This window comes from Poromitra crassiceps (genome assembly GCF_964638095.1).
Source record: "Poromitra crassiceps genome assembly, chromosome: 9".
Lineage (NCBI taxonomy): Eukaryota > Metazoa > Chordata > Actinopteri > Beryciformes > Melamphaidae > Poromitra > Poromitra crassiceps.
Genome location: NC_139630.1, coordinates 29,782,858 through 29,805,990, shown reverse-complemented (window position 1 = coordinate 29,805,990; position 23,133 = coordinate 29,782,858). Strand labels below are relative to the sequence as shown.

General features: G+C 43.5%; 1 protein-coding gene across 1 annotated transcript in view; it reads right to left on the bottom strand.

Annotated features, from left to right (window-relative positions):
• Positions 1-3,513: 3,513 nt before the first annotated feature.
• LOC310782250 (uncharacterized protein) overlaps positions 3,514-23,133 on the bottom strand; it is a gene marked incomplete at its 5' end in the record, with an annotated part of 39,253 nt that continues 19,633 nt past the window's right edge. Inside the window, 8 exons of the mRNA XM_083642931.1 lie at positions 3,514-3,958; positions 5,101-5,262; positions 10,344-10,462; positions 14,139-14,233; positions 17,160-17,225; positions 19,111-19,206; positions 20,451-20,658; positions 21,071-21,195. Coding sequence (XP_083499057.1) covers positions 5,134-5,262; positions 10,344-10,462; positions 14,139-14,233; positions 17,160-17,225; positions 19,111-19,206; positions 20,451-20,658; positions 21,071-21,195 — 838 coding nt within the window. The 3' untranslated portion in view covers positions 3,514-3,958; positions 5,101-5,133. The remainder of the gene's footprint in view (positions 3,959-5,100; positions 5,263-10,343; positions 10,463-14,138; positions 14,234-17,159; positions 17,226-19,110; positions 19,207-20,450; positions 20,659-21,070; positions 21,196-23,133) is intronic.

Below are 23,133 nucleotides of genomic sequence, written 5' to 3'. Positions count from 1 at the left end.
CCCTTATTTTCCATCATGCTATTTCAATGACAGACTGTCGCTATTTACACGGCCGCTACAGGTCTCTATAGGTTACACATATCTACAAATGTTGCTATGCAACATATTCTTGTTTCACAAACGTTGACTGACATTCGTCGTATCTGTGGTTTGCAGAAACCTAACAATCAAACATCTTATTCTGGCAACTGGGCTGGTGTGTGTATGTGTGTGTGTACTGGACTGGTCATTCAGTGGTCTGTGCCCCATTTGGTTCTTTATTGGTGCATTACTGTCACTTAGATAAATGTTTGTAATGGAGCTATATCAATACCGTAAATTCCGGACTATAAGCCGCGGCTTTTTTCCCGTTTTTTGGCCTTTTTTGGCCCCTGCGGCTTATATAACGGTGCGTCTTATCTATGGATTTTTTCAAAAAAAAAAAAAAAATCTCTCTTTTTTAGCACTCTTTCTAACTATAAATCCACTTCTGTTTTAATTTCCTCTCTTGCCCTCTTTTAACAACATAACATAACATAACATAACACAACACAGGTAAGCAGAAAGAAAAAGACGAAGCAATCACGCCATGAATGAGGAAATGACTCACCTGCTGGAGGCTGGAGATACACGGCTTGGGCTAAACTTTTACTCCGTGAAACACTATCGATTAAGTCCGACATCGCTCAGAGGTTTTGAGCAGCTTGAAAACAAGTTTGAAAACGTGCAGAAGTCCATCCACTCACTCACTAAAGAAACTAAGGCAACCGTGAAGAGAGTTTATAATGCGGAAAAGCGCATCCGCGCACTGGAGGACAAAAACAACACAGTGAGTCCGAAAATGGATAAAATGCAAAATCGAAACCCTGCACACGCAGGTTGATGACTTAATCAGCAGGAGTAAAATAAATAACATTCGCCTGATCAATGTAAAAGAGGGAGCTGAGATTGGTGACATGGACGCTTTCGTGGCAAAATCCTGTGTTACATCCTGGACCTGAAGGAAGGCGAGAAACCACCAGAGGTGGACAGGGCACACCGGGCGCCTCGGCCACGTCCAGACCCCGGCCTGCCACCGAGGGCCATCTTCATCTGCCTACTCCGCTGGCCCGACCGTCAACTCATCCCCCAGGCTGCGGGGAAGAAGCCCCTCACCTGGGAGGGTACGCGCTTTTTCGTCCGGCAGGACCTCTCCGCGTTGGTGCAACAGAAACGCGCAACATACAACAGCATCATCGAGTCAATGGATATCGCTTTGGCATACTAAATATCTTTTGAGTTGGACTGGTCAATAGTACTGTGAGTAACTAAAATAAAAAAATAAAAAACGGAATTCTCTCTTCTTTAGCACTCTTTCTAACTATAAATCCACTTCTGTTTTAATTTCCTCTCTTGCCCTCTTTTCACCACACCGCGGACACTGTGTGCACTGTAAAAAAAACAAAAAATACCACAATGTGTGATTTTGTCTGGGGATTAGTGACCTGACTTTTGTTTTGTTGAAATGTTAATAAATGGGAGCTTCCCCAAACAGCCATCTCTTTCCCGACAATCCCCTCTGTGCACGAAGCCTTACATATGGTAATTAAACATCAAAACACCCGCGGCTTATAGACCGGTGCGGCTTATAGAAGAAAAAAATAGTCACCTTTGAAGGTGCGGCTTATAGACCGGTGCGTCTTATAGTCCGGAATTTACGGTATATTACTTCCAATAGAACACAAGACAAAAAGAAGCGAGTGAGACAGAGACAGGCAGATGCAATGTGTGTGTGTGTGTGTTGTGGACTGTCAAACAGCAGACAACTGAAATGTCATGTCAGTGGGAAAATGTACCAGCATTGATTGGTATTTCTACATGCCATATGCCATCGACAACCTGTGGGATGGGGCCCACTAGTGGGCTGCAAAGGTATTGCAAGTGGCCCGCCAATTCATTTGCAAAACATTACGATCTTCATGATTTTTTTATTAGTGGCCGGGCCAGCGCCACTGTTTGTATTTGCCAATATTTTTCTCCTTCCGGGAAGTTGGACTTTCCCATGCATGAAAATAAACCAAACTTTGCACAAAACCCTACTCCTCCCACATTTGTTCTTCAAACGACACCAAACTTCAGCATCTGCATCGTTAAGACTGACCTACCCAACATGTTCAAACAGATTTTCGATAGATCAAAAAATCGAGCCCACAGTGCATCAACATGTTCTACTGTAAACGGTACTGTAAACACCTACTGCAAATTCTCGCTAAATAAAGCTAGAAACTTCAGGAATTTGTTTTACAAAGTTTTGCTGTCACAGTAGTTGAAGTGTGTAAAATCTCAGAATTGTATCTCAAAACTTAATTTTTGACAATATTTTGAATTCTGCCCTCATGTATAACCTAGCAGTGGTTCTCAACCTTTTTACATCAAGTACCACCCCAGAAATTAGCACCATATGAACCTATGAGAGGGAGGGGAGCCCCGCGTACCACAGGTTGAGAACGACCAACCAGCGGATCGGTGCCTTCGCCATGTCATCAGTGATATCACTTGAGCAATTGTGCATTGGACTCTAGCTCAAAGACTTGAGACTTGGACTTGCAAAAAATGACGTGAGCATCTCTGTCAGTGCCCGGCCATGACCCATTGCTGCGCCGCAGCTATAATTATCATTATTTCTCCATTGTTGAATGATACCGTTATTTAATTTGTATTAATCAAATATTGGCCTATTGCTGACAGACCCTCACTTTTAGTTTCTGATTTCTGTGTGGTGCTGATGGACAAATAATGCGTATTGTGAAATATTGTAATACTGTATCGTTAAAATAAAAAGTACTCTTAGAACACATTATTTGGCCCCTGTACTTATAGAGACACTGCATGAAAATAGGCCACGCTCATCACGGGGGAAAGCTCTCTATTCATTTCCACACACCAGCATCGTTTTCATTGAAATAAACATAGCTAAAAGCTGTTGTGTGGTGGGCTGCGTAGACAACAAATGTAAAGAATCGCCATTTTTTTGTACTCCCGAGCAAAGCAAGGAAGCCATTGAGAATTGGCGAAAAGAAAAATGTGGATCTAGCTGTCAAGGAAGTAAGCTGGAGTGTTCATCTTCTGTATATATGATCTTTGTGTGCAACATGCGACCATGCACGTGACATAGGAGAACACCAGGATTGGGGGGAGTTTTTGTTGTCCCCGTTTTGGGTGTTGTTTCTGAATGACGACGCGCTCCGCAGTGTCTCTATGGTGTATGATAGTATGAGTGATGTCATCAGTGAGTGATGTCATCAGTGATGTCACTCAGTGAGTGATGTCATCGGTGATTACATCACAATCATGCAGGCAAAATCAGTGAGTGATATAATCAGTGATGTTGCCCAAGTGATTGTGATGTCATCAGCAAAGATGACCACACACACACACACACACACACACACACACACACACACACACACACACACACACACACACACACACACACACACACACAAGCATCAGTGACTGAAAGCAGGATGTAGAGTCAACATGAAAACAAAATGTTTGACATTTCATTATAAAATAGAAACACATGAAACTCATACAATGCAGACATCAGACAGTAAGAGTTCAGACAAATCAACAAGGCATTTCAAACAGCCTGGCAATACAAGGCAACTCTCAAAATAAAAGCTACTGCTGGCCTTCTTTAACGATGTTTTAAAGAGAATTGCAATACATGGGGATCTTCAAAATAAAAGTCACTGCTGGCCTTCTTTAAACAGGCTTTAGAGAGAGTCCTCTTCAGTTCCAGCAGTTAAAAGATAGTCTAGGCAGTGAAAACACGGAGCGGAGCTGAGCGGACTGGACTCACAGCACCACTGGTCTGACTCCAGTTCAGGATTTTTGTCCCATCAGAAACGGCTCAGTTCGTCACGGTGGTGTGACCCGGCTCGCTCCATCAGACCACCACAATCAGCCAATCAGATGGAAGATGGGCGGTGCTAACCTGCCAAAAACACTTTGATTAGTTTCCCCCTCAACTTTTTTCATATTACGCAAGGTTAGATGTTGAAGAACGCACTCAATATAACAAACAAGAGTTTTAGGATCACTAAATACTTTGTAACTTTATACTTTACTTCATAATTTGTTTGCAAACTAAGCTTGTTCACCAACTTTCAGGGCGATTTTCTCTGAATGCTGCTATTGGTCCATCACTGGACCTGTCAATCACATGGTCTTTTTGATCGTCACATTTTACTTTAAAGACCAAAACCGTCTTTTGAACAAGGCTGTAAACAATTTACTTCTGTAAAGTTAGACATTTTAACATGGGCGTCTACGGGGAATGACTCGCTTTTGGAGCCAGCCTCATGTGGCCCTTTGAGGAACTGCAGTTTTTTGTACTTCTGCAAGTTAGATTGATAAATGAGTGTGTAAATTTGAATATAATTAATTATTATCAGCAAACTGCGATAATATCGTATATTGCGATATTCTGGACAGCATCACTATATTACATTTCGTTACCCTCTTAAAATAATGGCCTAATAAAGTCACTTTTCGAGGAAAATTATATTTTTGCCTAAATCATCTCTTCATGATGGTGGCCACCTCTGGTAAAATGGCCTAAGTCCTTAATTGAAAAGATCATGCTCTTCCTACCTGGTAGTGCAATGGCCTATGTCAAGCGTGTGACTTAGGCCGTTTTATTTTTGCCTAAGTCAAGACAATGTGACTTAGGCAAAAATAAAACGGCCTAAATCACACGCTTGACATAAAATGCTACTGTAAGTCAGGCCTAAGTCCGTTTTTTTTGCCTAAGTCAGAATGGCATGTTCGTAAATTGGCCTAAGTCATCTAATCAGTTATCTAATCATTTTATGTTACATAATTGACAGTGTTATTTGTATGTCAATAGTCATCTATTGTCATAACATTTTTGTGTGGAATAATTAATAAATATCATATATTCTGTATTTGGTTGTATTTTTTGTTTTCTGAAAAACTTGAAAAAGTGACTTAGGCCATTACTTTAAGAGGGTGTCGATTTTGGATATCGCCCGAGCCAAGTTTCAATATTTTATTGTCCCATGGTCAAACAGCTGTTCATGTCATTGCTCGTTTCAATGGAGAGTTTTAAATTACCGGTGACAGATGACAGATGTATGAAGCAGCCAATCACAGCTGTTCCAATCTGTGCTGTGATTGGACGGTGACCGGCCGACTGTTGTCCACTTCCCTGAACTCCCCGTCCAGGGGGAAGATGTCAGACAGGAAGTACTTCTCCTGCTCGCCCTGCTCCTCTCCCTGAGTGAGGAGAGAGAAAGACCCAAGAGTTTAAACTGAGTGAAGAGGGATAATCGATATATTGGAAGAAATTTAACCTACGATACATCGCGATATCTGTGTAACTGAAGAGAAAAAAATACCCCTAAAAGGCAAGAAGCAGGTATTATGTATTTATTAGCAGAATTGACATGAACTCACTCAGAGTTCACTCACTCACTCATACCATTTTCGATACCACAGAGGAAAAGTTACACATTAAGAGTCTTTTTTATTATTATTATTAAAACAAGAGAACAATGGCATATATTCACAATGTATTTTTAACTCATTGAGTGCCAGCCACTTTTGGAAAACGGATGCTCCCAGTGCCAGCCCTTTCAGAGCGTTTTCAGTGATTTCTCGAGGCCCACAGAATATTGTGTGATATTACTATCGTAAACACCGAACACGCCAAAAGAACGATGAGACTATCTTGTATCATCAGCAAAAAAAAGTTTATTGATATCATTTTCCATTCTTTAGTTATCAGCCGGAGAAGATAGGTTGATTTCAGCAAAAACAGACGTTTCAAATTAGAAGCTGAGATAATGAGCCTTTTGTGAAATGAAGCATTTCAAGCACATCACTGACTCTGAAGCTAATATTTTCTGATGTAGTGACACCTCAAAAATAATTTCCTTCAATAAAAGAGTGAAAACAAAGGAATTTTGATGGCAAAATAATATTTTTTAGCTGCAACCAGCAGCGCTGGCCTTCTTGCTGGTCTTGATTTACTGCTGGTGGGCATCAGATATTCTAGCTTGTGTTTTGCCAATCTGTCCATCGAGCCTGCTGTCTGGGTCGGTACGTGTTGTATGGTGCCCTGCGTGCCCCACCCCCCTCAACTGCAAACTCCTCTGTGGGAGTGTCTCTGGTGGCTCTCTGCTGCACGTTTGCTCTGCACGTTTCAAAGTGCGCTACACCCAGCTCTATTTTCACATTGTTCCGCCGTTTTTGTTCGCCGGCTCCCAGCGCTTCCAGCTGAGAATGATTTGGCTTTTCAGAAAGACGCTGGTGTCGTGCTCCTTTTCTGGCAACTAATCATGTGGATGGGCTATCGCAGCGGAGACGGAGGGGCTCAATTGTGGCAGCAGATTGGCTGCTGTTCACAGGCACAGCGAACGTTACAGCATTTCCGTTTCCCCACACGGCTTCTTCTACTCTTTTTTCTCATCTTTCTCTAATCCGGAGAGCACTGTCACCACCTAATGGGTCCGTAAAATAGCTTCTACACCTTCAAAATCCCCCATACTTTTAGAGGAGATGCATCAGGCTTTGATCCACGTCCCACCGTCAAAAAACGCAATTGACGTCTTTAGACGTCATTGGCACTCTACGTTACTATTTGAATTGACGTCTTTAGACGTCATTGGCACTCAATGAGTTAAGTTGTCTTAAGTAGTTAGTGGGGGGTGGGGATGTTCCAGCTTTCATGTTTCATGTAGGCTACAATTCCCTCCAAAGCCTCCCTCAAGCTGAGCTGCTGCCCCCAGTATGCTCAGAGTGTAGCCCAAGACAGCCCAAACACCAACTCTGCATGTCCAGTCCAGGATTTACTTATGAATCGCAACTTCGACAATCCTGCACCAAAGAAGTTAAATGGATAAGAACTGACGACTGGATTGTTCCCCTCAGTGGTTCCACTGCAACATCAAGGCGGGATCGCTGTTGTAAAAAAACAACAACACAGAATTCGTCTCTTGCCTTCAATACTCTTTGTCTGCTACATCCGGGTACCTCCACCGGCAATGCGTTTAACGTTAAATTTAGCTGCAATCTACAAGCAGGGTCCACGTATCAACAGATTTCAAAGCCAATGTTACTGGAAAGAGCGTCACTCCAACTGGTTAACAAGTGAAACATTTGGTCACTCACACTGGCGTTTTGAGCCTGGTGTTGGTGAAGTGGTTACCGCAGCAGTAGTGGGATTAGCTAATGTAGCTAACAGCTGCGGTGCTGTGTGTGTCTGTGTGGAGGAGGCAGAGGGAGCGCTGCTGGTATCGATAAACTTGATATTGTAGAAAATGAGTATTGTATCCGTTTAAAAATGTTTAGTAGCCTATTGAGTAAGTACCTAAGTATCAATATTTTTGACAACCCTAGGACTCTGTTTATCAAAATGGCTGAGGGGGAATCAGTTTAAAAATCCGGCATATTTTAATAACATATCGATACTTGGTGCCAGTGTATCGATAACGTATCGCAAGTGGAAATATCGCGATACCATGAGTATCGATATTTTGTCCCACCCCTACCAAAGAGTTTAAACTGAGTGAAGACCAACAGAGTTTTAAACTTTAAACTCTTTTGGTTTGCAAAACCAAAACATTTCAGAAGCATTTCAACCATGCGTCTCTTGTGCCCTTGTCCTTTCCTGAAGATGTACTGTGTATTAACTATTTAAGTATACCTGTACATTACTTCTTTATTCAATTCTTTATAAGCATCAAGAAGCTCCCTTTTTCTATTCACAGAAGCATTTCAACGCCAGCAATTATACGCGGTACACCGTGGTTGAGCGGATGAAGGCAGAAACAAAAGCTTTACTGTTGGGACTGTCTCCTTTCTGGAGCAAATAGCAGCTCTTGGTCTTAGCTCTTAGCCCTCTCCACGCGTCCGTTACAGGCGGGCTGGTCAGAGGGCCCAGGTGTGAGAGGCACGGTTCGCTACTGGTTTAAAGGGATACGCCAACATTTACCAACAGTAAATGGAGAATGTGGATGCCTTTATCATCACGGTGCGTTCCCTACAAAGAGCGCTACAGCCCTCACTGCTACTTAACTCATTGAGTGCCAGCCACTTTTGGAGAACGGACGCTCCCAGTGCCAGAGTTTTCAGAGCGTTTTCAGTGATTTCTCGAGGCCCACAGAATATTGTGTGATATTACTATGTAAACACCGAACACGCAAAAAGAACAAGGAGACTCTATTGTATCATCAGCAAAAAAAAGTTTATTGATACCATTTTCCGTTCTTTAGTTATGAGCCGGAGAAGATAGGTTGTTTTCAGCGTTTTCAGGCATTTCAAATTATAAGCTGAGATATTCAGCCTTTTGTGAAATGCAGCATTTCAAGCACATTCACTGACTCTAGATACGGTAATATTTTCTGATGTAGTGATGTGGTGTAGTTGTGTCCTGCCCTGCGTGCCCCACCCCCCCTCCCCCCCCTCAGCTGAAAACTCCTCCCCACACTAGTAACACACAGCCTCGCACCAAGCGTCTAGGAAGCCTGGGAAGCGCCGCCTCCCAGGCAGCGCAACATGGAGAAGCCACACGCGGACTGCAGTGAAAGGTTTGGCTTTTCAGTGTCGCGCTGCTGCTTTTCTAGCGGCTAATCATGTGGAGAAACTATGCTGACAGACAGACAGAGGCAGAAGGACTCAGTTGTGTGCGCGGATTGACTGTGTTCGCACGCACCGTCAGTTGCAGCCAGAACAATCTACATGGCTCTGGACTGCAGCATGAGCGGGTTCTCTTTCATCAAGGCTATTTCAGGCTGTGTATTCCTGACATTTCTGTAATCTGGAGAGCACTGTCGCCACCTAAGGGTTCTGTAAAATAGGTTATAGACCTCCAATAGCTACTATAGTTGTACAGGAGCTGCGGAAGGCTTTGATCGACGTCCCACCGTCAAAAAACGCATTGGACGTCGAAGGACGTCCGTGGCACTCTACGTCACTATTTAATTGGACGTCGAAGGACGTCCATGGCATTCAATGAGTTAAGGTGCGTTCACACCGAGATATTTATTTTTCGCTCTGTCGCTCAAGTCAACCCTTTGGAATCGCTCTGTCGCTCTGTTTAAATCGCTCATCAACAGGCACACGAAATGACGGACATGTGGGGGATATAACATTACGCAATGTCATGATATTTGTCCACTACGAGCCACCGTCATTGTTTACAAGCTAAAGCCTATCAGCGTGCTCCTAATGCGAGCTCCATACCGGTAGTACAGACTTCACTTCATGTCAGCTGTCAGCCTGTCAATGCGGTTTGTTGCCACACAATAAACCAGCGGTTTGTTCCAAGCCAGTGTGATCCTTGACTCGCTCTCACACGGCAGCCAATCAGCGTTGAGCGGCGAGCGACTGATGCCAGCGTATTTTCGCTCGAGTTGGGATATTTCATCTCGAGCGACAAGCAAATTTTCTCCCTATCGCTCTGTCTCTGCCGCTCGGACGCCCAGCGATTTTTCTCCCAGGCGAATATACGCTCAATCGCTCGTTTGCATTGACTTTGTATGTAAACTCGACGCCAGTGAAAAACTTTAATAGGTCGGTGTGAACGCACCTTTAGCTTAGTGCTACAATGGTAGTGAACGGTACAACTGCTTACTCCCGTTCAGTCGCCCAAAATACACATTCCAACAGCGCCAGAAACACTCACATGTATGTTGTGACTCGTGTACTCACCACACGATGAAAGAATCATCCAACCTTACTGGAAACGGTAATTTTTCGAAGTATTGCTGCGTTGGATTGGGCTCGTGTTTACTGTGAACACGACATAAATCCACTTGAACTCATGTGGTGTTCACGACTTGGTATGTGGAATCTTTCTGAGAGCTTCGAGCTCACGACTTGTGACGTGCCTGTGACGTTTCACAAAATGGCGGATGCATTGGAGAATTAAATATATTGACATTTTAGCTGTATAGAGCTTTTCATAGTCATTTTATAATATGTGTGAGGAACATGTTGATTTGTTCAACAGTCTCATCTGGTTTTCCTCTGTCTTTGACATTATGCCTTTGCATTTCCTGCATTAACCTCACTAGCTAGTGGTTGCTACATGGTTAGCCTCGGTGGCTTCTAGTCAACTGCGCATGTTCACGACGTGAGCACTTGAATGCCAAGCATATCATGTACACAACTTACGGTCTCGTATTCACGGTAAACACGAGCCCTAACACTAACAACGGTTAACTAAACTAACCAAGAGTAACTGAGAAGACCAACAAACAGCAGAAGAGTTTAAACTGAGACCAACAGACAAAACAGCAGTGCAGTGCGTATGTGTTCTTTAATCATTAAATTAATTAATTCATGAATCCTACCTCCTCCCCAAGCTCCTCCTCCGCCTGCTCCTCCTCCTGCTCCTTGTGGCCCGGGCTGAACTTCTCCAGCTGCTCCTTCAGCTGAGGAACAAACCTCTCCTGCAGGAAGTCAATTATCTCTACAGGAAGTAGAGGAGAGCAGGATTCAGATAATAGCAGTTACATTATTGGTAGAGTTAATTAACTCATTCTCCGCCATTGGTGTCCATTAACGTTACTTAAGACACAACGGTTCCCTGCCATTGCCGTAATGGAACGTCAATAGGTGTTTGTTTTTTTAGATTGTTTATTCTGAGGCATTTTTGCCTTTATTAGACAGGACAGTAGGCAGACAGGAAAGGTGGGGAGAGAGAGAGGGGATGACCGAGCTTCCATGGCTAGCAGGTGAGCCACCAGGATGCACGTCAATAGGTGTTTTCACCGTCATGTGATAGATGGCTGTCTTAGGGCCTGTGTCCACCTAGAGTCTTTTTCCAACTGTTAAACGCTGGGAGTGCGCTGGGGAGTGCTGATCCCAGCGCACAATATACAAGGAAGCAGTCTGAAACTAACGTTAGTTCAGTGCGGTAGTGGCTTGATAGCTGACAGCTAGCAAGCTAACAACACAGGTAGGCTACGTTATTAAAAGCAGTAAGCACAACACTCACCAGAAATATTAAGTGTCTAGCCAATCTGCTCCCACAATTGAGCCGTTCTGTCTCTGTTGCGATAGTTTCTCCACATGATTAGCTGCCAGAAAAGGAGCACCCGACACCAGCGTCTTTCTGAAAAGTTAAAATATTTTCCGCTGGGAGCCCTGGGAGCCGGGCACACAAACGCCGGAGCGCTCTGAAAATAGACGCTGGGCACTGCGCACTTTCTCTAGATGTCCGTGTGCACCCGCATACGCTCTCCCCCCATTGGAAACAACTGAAAAAAGACGCTGGACCTGAGGAAAAGACGCTAGGTGGACACAGGCCCTTACTCACCTTGTGAAATATTACAGCACGTCTAAAAGGTGTACAGGAACGACCACGATTGTTTAACAAAACCAGGAAGCAGAGAAAAGTAACAATCTCCTGTCAGAAAAGCCCCATAACACAGCTCCATGGCACGGCTCAAACGCTGGTCCAGCAGCTTTTATCAAGCCACAGGCTCGGACTCGGGGGGGGCAGCCTGTCACTCAAACGTGACGGATTTTCTTTTCACCACGCTGCAGGCGCTGACAACACATCCACAAGTCACTTGTCCCCAGGAATTAGTAATCCAGTTCCCAAACTCTCACCCCGTGTCAATTTCAGCCGGTAGATTTGCTCCTGACGTCCAGACACAGACAAGCAGTCGCCCCCTGGCGCAAAACGAACGCACGACCCGGCTTCCCTCTCGGGAGAAAGCAGATTTGATTGATAAGCATGCTTCCCCCCCTGTATTTCTCCCGTTTTGTTTGCTTTTTGCAAGTTGTATTTTTTCATTAGGTTGTTGTTGTTGTTATCATCATCTTCATTAATATTATTATTACTATTTTTTTAAGGGGCCAAATGTTTGTCTGTACTGGATATTCAAGAAAAAATAGCTCTGGTATCGGAATAATGTCAGCAGATATCCAAATTCTGGTATCTGAATCGGATCTCGGGGGGCGACGAGACGGCCTACAGAGAGGAGTTGGGGGCCCTGGAACAATGGTGCCAGGACAACCACCTCTCTCTGAACGTCTCCAAGACCAAGGAGATCATTGTAGACTACAGGAGGGGGGGGGGGCACACCACCCCCAATCACCATCAACGGCACAGTGGTGGAAAGAGTGGACAGCTTCAAGTACCTGGGAGTCAACATCCACCAGGACCTGACTTGGGCCGGCCACACCGCCACTGTTGTCAAAAAGGCCCAACAGCGAATACATGGACTCAGGCGCCTGAAGAAATTTGGGCTAAGGCCAGAAATCCTTACGGACTTCTACAGAGGCACCATTGAAAGCCTGCTGACTGGCTGCTTCACCACCTGGTACGGGAACTGTACCACCATGGACCGCAGGGCGCTACGGAGAGTGAGACGCGCGGCCCAGCACGTAACAGGATGTGAGTTGCCAGATCTGCATGAACTGTATAAACAGCGGTGCCTCAGGAGGTCCCTGAAGATCATCAAAGACACAAACCATCCCCACAACAGCCTGTTCTCCCTGTTACCATCAGGGAGAAGATACAGGGTTCCTAAAGCACGCACAAATCGCTTGAGGAACAGTTTCTTCCCGCAGGCCACGAGACTCCTTAACATACACAAATAGTGTAGTAGCCGTACTGTAGCTGCTACCATTACGTATGTCTAATGTTTAACTGTATGTTTAATAAGGAATATGCTATTTGCACCCGTATGTCAAATACGCCGAATTTAAAATGTTTAAGCACGGCTAAAGTATGCACAGGACATGTGCACCTATGTGCAGTGAATATGCCACTGTCTCTGACTTGTCTTATCACTATACTGCCTTATTGCTTGTTGTGTCTCTTGTTGTTTTTGCACTTATATGCCCTACATTTGTACTATGTTGTAAACGGAGTCCACAGCACAAGAATTTCACACGTGATACTTGTACCATGGAGTGACAATAAAAATCTTGAATCTTGGATCTGAAAATATGTGGATCTGTGCATCCCTAACACCTTTGTCAACATCTGTTTTATCTAAGATATAAGAGCCACGTCATTATGTCACCGTGTACGTCTACATCTCCACTTTCCCAGCAACCAGCTTCAAGCACAACAACCAAAATGGCGGACTACGTCTCTCTACAAGTGTTGCTCCGAGCCTTCATTGAAGTCCAAACAACACTGGTCCAACGCATTTGTGCTGCTCGTCGTGACTGTTATGAATGGCAATTATGGTGGAGAAGACGGGTAATTAGCCAATAGGTTTTGATTCGTATTAACACTGAACATAGGCTGCTAACTGCCACTGCTGCTTGGGTTTCACATCAATCATTCTTTCTTGATTCGCATCCACCCAAAGCAGTTTTTTTGCAGGGTTTCTGCAGGTTTCAACAAGTTAAAAGCGAGAGTTTTAAGACCTTTATGAATGCAATTTAAGACCTATTTCATGTCCATACTGGCAAAATAAATAAATAAAATAAAATAAGACAAAATAAATCTGACTTTGATGGTCCCAATGTCAAACTATATTGGGGATGACAGCAGGCGTTTGTGATGGCTTTTTACAGCGGCTTTATGTCTTTAAGACTTCCCATACAATACAACTCTAATGCCTTTATATACCAACGTTCCTAATTTCATCGTTTACTGGCCCGAGGTGCAGCAGCTTCAAATTTGTTATGCATTGTTATTTTATTGCAACCTTATAAACTTTATAAAATGTTAACTTCATAACCCAAACAACTGGCAAAATCGTATTTAAGACATTTTATATAAATGCAGTCGAATTTAAGACATTTTCAAGCCTAAAATTCAGATTACTTTTAGACTTCTTTACAGGACCCGTGGAAACCCTGTCTTGTTGGTTTTGGTTTGTCACTATAACTTCGCCCCCAACCCCTGATGTAAGCCCCGCCCCCAGCCCCTGACGCAAGCCCCGCCCCCAGCCCCTGACGTAAGCCCCGCCCCCAGCCCCTGACGCAAGTGGTTCTGTCGTCTAGTCCAGCAGAGAGTTGGTGCCACTCTGGAACCAGTTTTCCTCGCTGAGAGAGAGAGAGACAGTTCTTTGGCTGTCGAAATGCAAAGAACTGGTTCAGATTAGACACTGGCTCTGAACCAGCCCTGGAACTGCCTTGGTTGAAAAGAGGCAACAGACAGACATACAGATACTGACCACAGTATGATAATCTGGTCCAGTTGGGAACTCTGGAGACCTTCAGTCTGTAGTAAATCTTCTGAACCCAGGAAGGCGTCACTTGAACGGTACCCCTGAAAGGAGTACATTTGGTACAGTTAGTCCTAGTACATACTACACCAATACTATTCCTATTACAACAAGGAGTTGGCAGGGCAGCTCCCAAGCTCTGGAACTCTCTCCCCCCGGGCATTAGAGAATCAGACTCCCTCACTGTCTTCCAATCCCGTCTCAAACCCCATCTCTTCTCCTCTGCCTTCTCCTAGCTCCCCCTGCCTATCCCTGTGTGCCTGTGTCGTGTTTGTCCATTGTCTGTTGCACTCACGTCGTCCCCGCCCCTTTAGTGTTTCTTTTTGTAAAGCGTCTTTGAGTCCTTGAAAAGCGCTATAGAAAACCCATGTTTATTATTATTATTATAACAAGTGTTTATTGAGGTCATACATCAAGTGAGAAGTAGGGTCATTTTCTCATTCACTTCTATACAATCAGACTTATTTTTGCAGCCATAGACTGTAAACGGGTGAGTTACAGTCTATAAAAGGCCAAGCCTCGGCTGATTTGCAATACGTGTCCCACAAGGGTTCCGAGAGGAGGGGGAAAGTTTGAGCTGATGTTACGTTAAACCAAACCTGGGGAGGAGGCAGCGGATTTGTTTAACGTTAGCTGTTGTGGCTAGCAAACGTTAGCAGCGGTGTAGCGTTAGCACTCCTTGCTCAGCAAGCAAGCCGCTTGTTGTGATCAAAGATCCCCACATTCAAAGCACTTCATACTCCCAGAGCTGGAGTAATCCATATAAAAACCCCTCATGCTGTACCCGAAATAGAACTTCCAGGGTTTGTGTCCAAACACAACCCGCTAACGGCTAACATTACGGTGCTAACCGGGAGCTAACATTCTATTAAAGTGAATGGAGCAGGTAGAGTAAGTCCCACTATAACCATAATTTCCGTGACTTTTCACCTTTGATTGAAAAATGCTTCCACCAGATTAAAGGAAACTAGGGCTGCAACTAACGATTATTTTGATAATCGATTCATCTGTAGATTATTTCTTCGATTAATCTGATAAAAATAAATGTGCGGATTTCATTCCAATAATTTGACTCAAAAACCAAATGTCCCAAATTGAAAATATTAGTGCACAAAAGTGCTGCTTGAATGGACCAGAGCTGTCTACAATTAGCCTATGAAAAATGATAAGTAATAAATAAAAATAACAACTACATCACTATCTACCTGTTAACAGGTTTCAGGTTGTATGTGCCATGCCTGGCATGTTTGATTTCCAGTGACTGTGGCGTGACTTGGCTGCCTCTCACGGCAACCAAAGAATCATTTCTCTAAAGTAGGGGAGCAGATCTATCTATCAACAACAGACCATGGACTAATATGAAGCTAGATTGTTTCTACAGTAACACATTCTCGCTCTCTCTCTCTCTCTCTCACACACACACACGCGCGCGCGCGACAGTGAGATGCAACTCACAACGTAGATCAACATTTATAATATATAATTATATAGCTATACGACCCAACAAATCACAACCCAACAAATCGATAATGCAATTTGTTGCCAACAAATTTAATACGATTTTTATCGATTTTATTGATTAGTTATTGCAGCCCTAAAGAAAACATTATGTGATATTGACTGATGCCCTGTATGGTCATGTATCAGGGTGTAATTAGCTAATCTAGTTCGCTCTATTTTGGACAAAACAGAGGCTCGAGTTGAGCTATAGGAGAGGCAGCTGCTGGGCAGAGCCATGATCTGGAGATCAATAATAAGGAAAACAAACATTTACATAAAAACAACAGTCAACATCAGATCATTTATTTTCTTTAATCTGGTAAAAGCCTTTTTTTCAATAAAAAGTGAAACATATGGTGGTTTATAGTGGGAGTTTCCATGCCTGCCCATTCACTTCAATAGAACTGTCCCGAATGCAAAACTCATTTAGTTTAGTTGCTTGGTTTAGTTGCCAGTAATGACAGTAAGAAAGGCAGATGGAGTGAGCAAAGATGGATGATTTAATATTCCATAGCTCTGACCTAACCAAATCTAACTGACATCACTATTGTGAACACAAAACAAAGAACACTTCTGATATATGATATAATGAGTGTTTTAGTAGTGTATCACTCCACAGGAACATATTCTCGGTCTGATCTGCTGCTCTGGTGTAACTCCTCTGAACTGTTCTGCAGTTTGTATCCTTCATAGTCAACTTAACATTACCCAAAGCAAATCTGTCATATTCCATCTCAATCCGTAACATTAAGAATATCGATCTGTCAGCTCTCTCTAGTGGAATTGATAACCATCCCAGCAAAGACAGTCTATCCACCACAGAGAACCTGGTCTCCGACGGACTTCATAATCTTTTAAAAACCCGGTCTCTTTCCTTTACCCACTCTGCCCCCTGGTGGTTTACACCTGAGTTACGGCAGCTTAAAGCTAAAAGCCGCCATCTGGAACGCCTTTATGTAAAAACTGGTGTTGTGGTTCATAAGGCCATGTACCACATAATGCTCTTTCCTCAGCTAAATCTGCATACTATGCTAACATACTTAGGTCAGGTGAAGGGAACATTAGAGCCTTGTTCTCCATGGTTAACATTTTACGACTGCCGGACTCTCTTGCTCAACTGCTCAATGTTACACCTTCATGGCCTTTTTCAATGCAAACATTGAAAATATTCACCAGCAATTGACCTCCTCGAATAATACTGCATCACTTTATTTGACTTCCTATGTGAGTCCTGGAGTTGAGTACTACAACCAGGTCATGGCCGCCATTGCCCCTCCCTCTGGCCTTGATGCCCTGAGATCCCTAAGAACACTTTGGCAGTGCCCTACTACTGTCAGTTACTTTAAAAGCATCAGCGGTCTCAGTTTAATGTAGCCCTGCCCTATGCAAATGATGTGTAATTGAATCGTGTTACAGTGCTGTCCTATGAGCAGAGCAGCATCTCATGCAGAATTTGACCTTTGACCTCACCCGACAGCCTGGGTGACCTCGTCCCAGTCGATCAACGCTGCATCATCCACGTTCATACTGTACAACCTGAAACACACAGACAATATACACAACCTGAAACGCACAGACAATATACACAACCTGAAACACACAGACAATATACACAACCTGAAACACACAGACAATATACACAACCTGAAACACACACAGACAATATACACAACCTGAAACACACACAGACAATATACAAAACCTGAAACACACATAAGACAATATACAAAACCTGAAACACACATAAGACAATATACACAACCTGAAAGACACATAAGCCACTTTCAGACATGACCTCTGGACTGTGTCTGTTGACTCAGGTCAGGACATTGGCCGGAGTTACCCTTTCATACATGTTGTCATTTGGTTTCACACACGAGGAAATCTTCCATGTGGTTTGGCCAAGGGGTGATGCCAGGGGCGTAGTGGAGGGTAAATGCAAGTAAACACAGTTTAGCCATCTCTTTGAGTTTACTCGCCTATATTCATATCAATTGTATCAATCAATGAGGGGAAACAAGGTGGGTCAACTACTCACTTGGATAGTTTACCCACCTCTGTATTTACTAGGGATGGGCATTTGAAAAAAATCCCAAATTAACGATCAATTATCGATTATCGATAGCATAATAATAATAACATATATATATATATTTTTTTTTTACTCTGGTAATAACGTTGTACGTTCTCGGCCGGCTGTGGCGATGCCGCTGTGTAGTAAGAATATCAGACAACAGTAGCTGTGACTAACACAATGCAGCCAAACAAACATGTAGGCTACTGTACTCACATTTCGAAAGTAGGACTCAGCTCACCGTCCGCTTGCTAAACTTTCTTCCAGGCTTATAAACTCGTGACAAAAACCTCATCTGTCCTGATGGTCAATTTTCATCCAACTACTCTCAGTCCGACGTGTGGATATTATTATTTGCCATGAGATGTTAATTGATTCAGCTGGGCGTTATGCTGAGTCCTAGCGTCCTGCTAACGGCTAGCTGAGTCCATGCCCAGCCATGCCGACTGCTGCTACTTCATAATGTTAACAAATTAAACGACTTGAATTCACTTGAACACGTGTAACGTTACTCACACTTTGTTGAGAATTAGGAAAGAAGTGTACGAAGGTTCATGTTTATACACGACCTCAATCAGGTCTGCAGACCGCTGGGTGCATTTGTTTGTGGCCCCAGCGGATGCTGGTGTGAATTCCCCATGTTGTTGTGCCAGCCAGATAACTAGAGACTAATAAAAAGCTAATAATTTGATCAAAATTCCACATGATCGACATGATTCCTTAACGATCAATTATCGATTTTCCATTATTGATGCCCATCCCCACCCCTCGGCGATGCCTGAGAAGAGTGCAGGGGGGGAAGGGCATGTAGTAACGTTAGTAGGAAATCACAGTCTTTATGCGAGACAGACTTTTAATTGCGTTTTTCAATGTAGGCTACATCAGATATATTTTTTCAGAAAGGAATTCTCCACTCCACATGGAAAAACCTTCAATGTATTATTCTGCTGATAGAGTTAGAAAACGTGGGCTTGCGATGTGCCAAAATAGAGAGCTGCTTGCGATGTACCAAAAAGGTGGGCTGCTAAATAGTGGCCGCGGTAACTTAAACGCTGCATTCAAGGCATATCTGACGGTCAGATATGTGGGTCAAAGTGGGTCAGATTCTGACCCACTTCTAATTGCCTCTGTGTGTGAACAACGCTGTACATATAAACCTGCCTGCTTTGTGTTTTCTTTTCTGGAGCATTATTATGAGCGCAACAAATAGCTAAATAACCAAATAAATGAAATATGATATTCTGTAAGTAGTGCTTTTCTAACGGCAACCTGTCCACTTGTCTCAGGTCAGTGTGAGTTGGTGGTGTGTGTGCATGTGTGCGCGCATGTGTGTGTAGTGAAGCTTACGTGTTGATCAGCTGGATTTTGGCCTGAATAGCCTCTGGAGTTGGTTTGAAGGCCAAATATTGACCTGGATCCATCTTGGATTTCAAGATGCCAAACCTGGAAGGACAGACAGACAGACAAACACTCTCTAAGTCAATGGGTTTTTTGAATGGGTTTTTGGTTAGATGACTGGAATAATGTCTATGGTTAAAGGGACACTCCACCAAAAAACAATACAGATTTATTGTGCGCATAATCAAACACATATCTGAAAAACCTGTGATGTCATTTGTGCATGGATGACATCACTTGATGACTTTGGCCAGCGAATTTTGAATAGTGTTTTTGCTAGAAATGCCCATCCCTAATGGGGATCCTTTTAATAAACAAATAAACACATAGTTTTGTTAAGCACATACCTGATTTCAGGCATGTAAAGTTTAAACCAAATCCCCATACAAAAATCCCATTAACTTCCAGACGAGGGAACCAGGCGATGCTACACAGGGATGAGGTATTTGTGTAGGCCCTACACAAACACCCCATCCCTCATCATCAGTGGTCTCAGTTTACCCTCACAGGGATGAGGTATTTGTGTAGGCCCTACACAAACACCTCATCATCAGTGGTCTCAGTTTACCCTCACAGGGATGAGGTATTTGTGTAGGCCCTACACAAATACCTCATCATCAGTGGTCTCAGTTTACCCTCACAGGGATGAGGTATTTGTGTAGGCCCTACACAAACACCTCATCATCAGTGGTCTCAGTTTACCCTCACAGGGATGAGGTATTTGTGTAGGCCCTACACAAACACCTCATCATCAGTGGTATCAGTTTACCCTCACAGGGATGAGGTATTTGTGTAGGCCCTACACAAACACCTCATCATCAGTGGTCTCAGTTTACCCTCACAGGGATGAGGTATTTGTGTAGGCCCTACACAAACACCTCATCATCAGTGGTCTCAGTTTACCCTCACAGGGATGAGGTGTTTGTGTAGGCCCTACACAAACACCTCATCATCAGTGGTCTCAGTTTACCCTCACAGGGATGAGGTATTTGTGTAGGCCCTACACAAACACCTCCTCCCTCATCATCAGTGGTCTCAGTTTACCCTCACAGGGATGAGGTATTTGTGTAGGCCCTACACAAACACCTCATCCCTCATCAGTGGTCTCAGTTTACCCTCACAGGGATGAGGTATTTGTGTAGGCCCTACACAAACACCTCATCCCTCATCATCAGTGGTCTCAGTTTACCCTCACAGGGATGAGGTATTTGTGTAGGCCCTACACAAACACCGCATCCCTGTGGAACTCCATAGACACACATCAATCATGTTGATCACAGCGTACTGACCATTTGAGCCGGCACTGGGACCATGATCTGGTCTGGACCTGGTGGCTGATCTCCGTCCAGGGCAGGGTGATACACAGCTGAGTCTTGGACACCCAGGAACCACCCGAGGAACCAGAGGAATTCTTCTGGGCCAGAACCTCCATATGGGCTTTCAGAGCCTCCTTCAGCCTGGACTCCTCCTCACTGCTCCAAGGCCCATGGCCGGTAGCTGAAGGCGCACGCGCACGCGCACACGCACGCACACACACACACACACACACACACACACACACACACACACACACACACACACAGAGTCTGATTGCAAACTGTACACTGTTTTCTTTTGAACAAATGAATTTTGCTTGTATTAACGTGTGTGTTTCTGAGGTTCTGGACCTTAACGAGTTCTGGGCCTCAGAGCCAGTACTGCCAGTCTTCTTGTTCCGACGGCTGATAGGATGATATTTTATTGTTTACTTACCTTCATAATATTCCATTATTCTTTACTGTAGCTGTGCTGATAACTCTATCACTGGCTGCTCTTTCTCTCTTTTTTTTCAATGGAGAGGAGGTGCCTGCCTATCTGCTAAATCTGAGGACCTGGGTGGAGCCAGTCGGGGTGAAAGGTCGGGCATTACCGATATGTGCGAAGCGTTTCTCCAGGGCGTAGACACTGCGGTCCATCTTCTTGGCGATGATTCTCCAGTTGTTACCATGGCGATTCTGGAGCTTCACCAGAGACTGGACCTCCTCCTCTGAGAACCTGAAGGAGAACACACAGAACTAGAACCTATAGACAGAAGCGTGTAGTAGATATAAAATGTCATCACTTAATCATTTTATTCTATTCAGGGCTTAAAATTTGGTATGAGATTGCAGGTAGTACGCACAATTTTAAACAATTCCCGCAAATCTGGCATTAATAATGTGGGACAAATTGCACACACATTTACAGCGATTTCTAATAATATTTAACCAACATCCGGTCCAAGGCGGAGCTACGAGGGCAGGGCAGTCAGGGTACCCCCAGGGTTCTCCATTTAAGACTTTTTAACACCTTTTTAATACCACCGAGAATTCAATTGAATGCCAACTTCACTAACATACTGGCAAAAGTATGAAGGATTTAACGGCTAAGCGGTATGGATTTTAAGCCATAGAAATAATTATTTACCAAGCACTTTTATTTAAAAAAAACATTTGATTATAATACTATAATACTTTATTATACTACATTCATAACAGACTTTAACACTTGAGGGTGTGTGTGTGTACTCTAATAACATGGAATTAAAAATATGCATATTTGTCACATTAAGAGCCCCCACCCCTCTCTTTTTCTTCAACTTCTATTCTTCTAATATTACATCTCTCCCTAAAATCATAAGACTGTCATGAAATAGCCTAGGTTGTTGTCCACATAAACATGTTGCTGCTGTTTTTCCTACTTTTTTTTCCTTCCTCCGCATGGCGGAGCTTTTATTTTGAAAAGAAAATGCACTTTGGTGACAAGACTGGTGATGGAATTGTGGCGAGTTTAACATTACAGAGAAACTACAGAGAAAGAAAGCAGAGACGCTGAGCATGTGCATGTTGTTGGCCTGACCACGGAGGAGGTCTGCAGCCAGACCCCACTTGAGGACTGTGCAGATAAGTCTGCTAGCTTAGCCGACTGTCAAAACTGAATTCAAATCTAATGTTAGCGACGGGGCTAACGTAGCCTTATCAAAAGGGTCGTTTACCTGCGTGCCTGGAAAATAGACGAACGGTGTCAGGTGAGATTGAATACACAATCAAGATGGAATCAACAAGCCAAACTCTGAATCGTGTTGCCAGATACAACGGATGATTTCCAGCCGAAAGGCTGTTCAAAAACTGCCCAAGCCCATTTCCCCCACACAATGCTACCCAAGACAGCCCAATTGGCGGAAGGCCCCCAAATCTGGCAACAGTTGTGATGACTGCACACATGCTCAGAAGACGTGCATCACAAAAATAAAATAAAAAATCTGCTTGTCCCTACGAAGGGAGACGAACAAATTTAAGACCTTTGTAAACTAAATTCAAAACTTTGTGAACAAAATTATTTTGAGAATATTTAATTGAATACTTTTGCATTCAGCTCCTATCCTGATAAGCCTAATGACACTGGGGTAAAAAGTTCTTAAAAGTCAAACTCTGTATGTGGTTGCCATATTTTGGGGATGTCTAGAATCTGCCTTTGCTCTTGTAGTAAATGTTATCCAATGTATGGTAGCTTGAGAGTTCATTCCACCAGTGAACTACAGCTGGGGGATTGGATGCTTTCCAATTTAAAGCTATGCATTTCCTAGCTGCCAACAGGGCAAGATCTATGTATTTACTTTGAATGCATTGTTTTTGTTTGGTTGTTTGTCCAATAGTCTTGTTTGTTCTTGGATTATTGTGTATCTTATGCAGTTTTCTTGTTTTGTTTTGTTGTGTTTTGATGTTCTTTGTGGGGGATATGGGATATGATAGTCCATGTATGCCGTGTAAATACCTCATGTTCTTTCTTAAAGATGCTTTTTTTTTTGTTGCTAAAACGACTAGTCGACTACTAAGCACAGTGTCGACTAGTGGTTTTACTAGTCGACTAGTCTGTGAATGCCCTAGTCTGTATATATTTTAACTTTATATATTTGTCCTCCTAATACATGGTTTTCTCTATATACTGTATGTG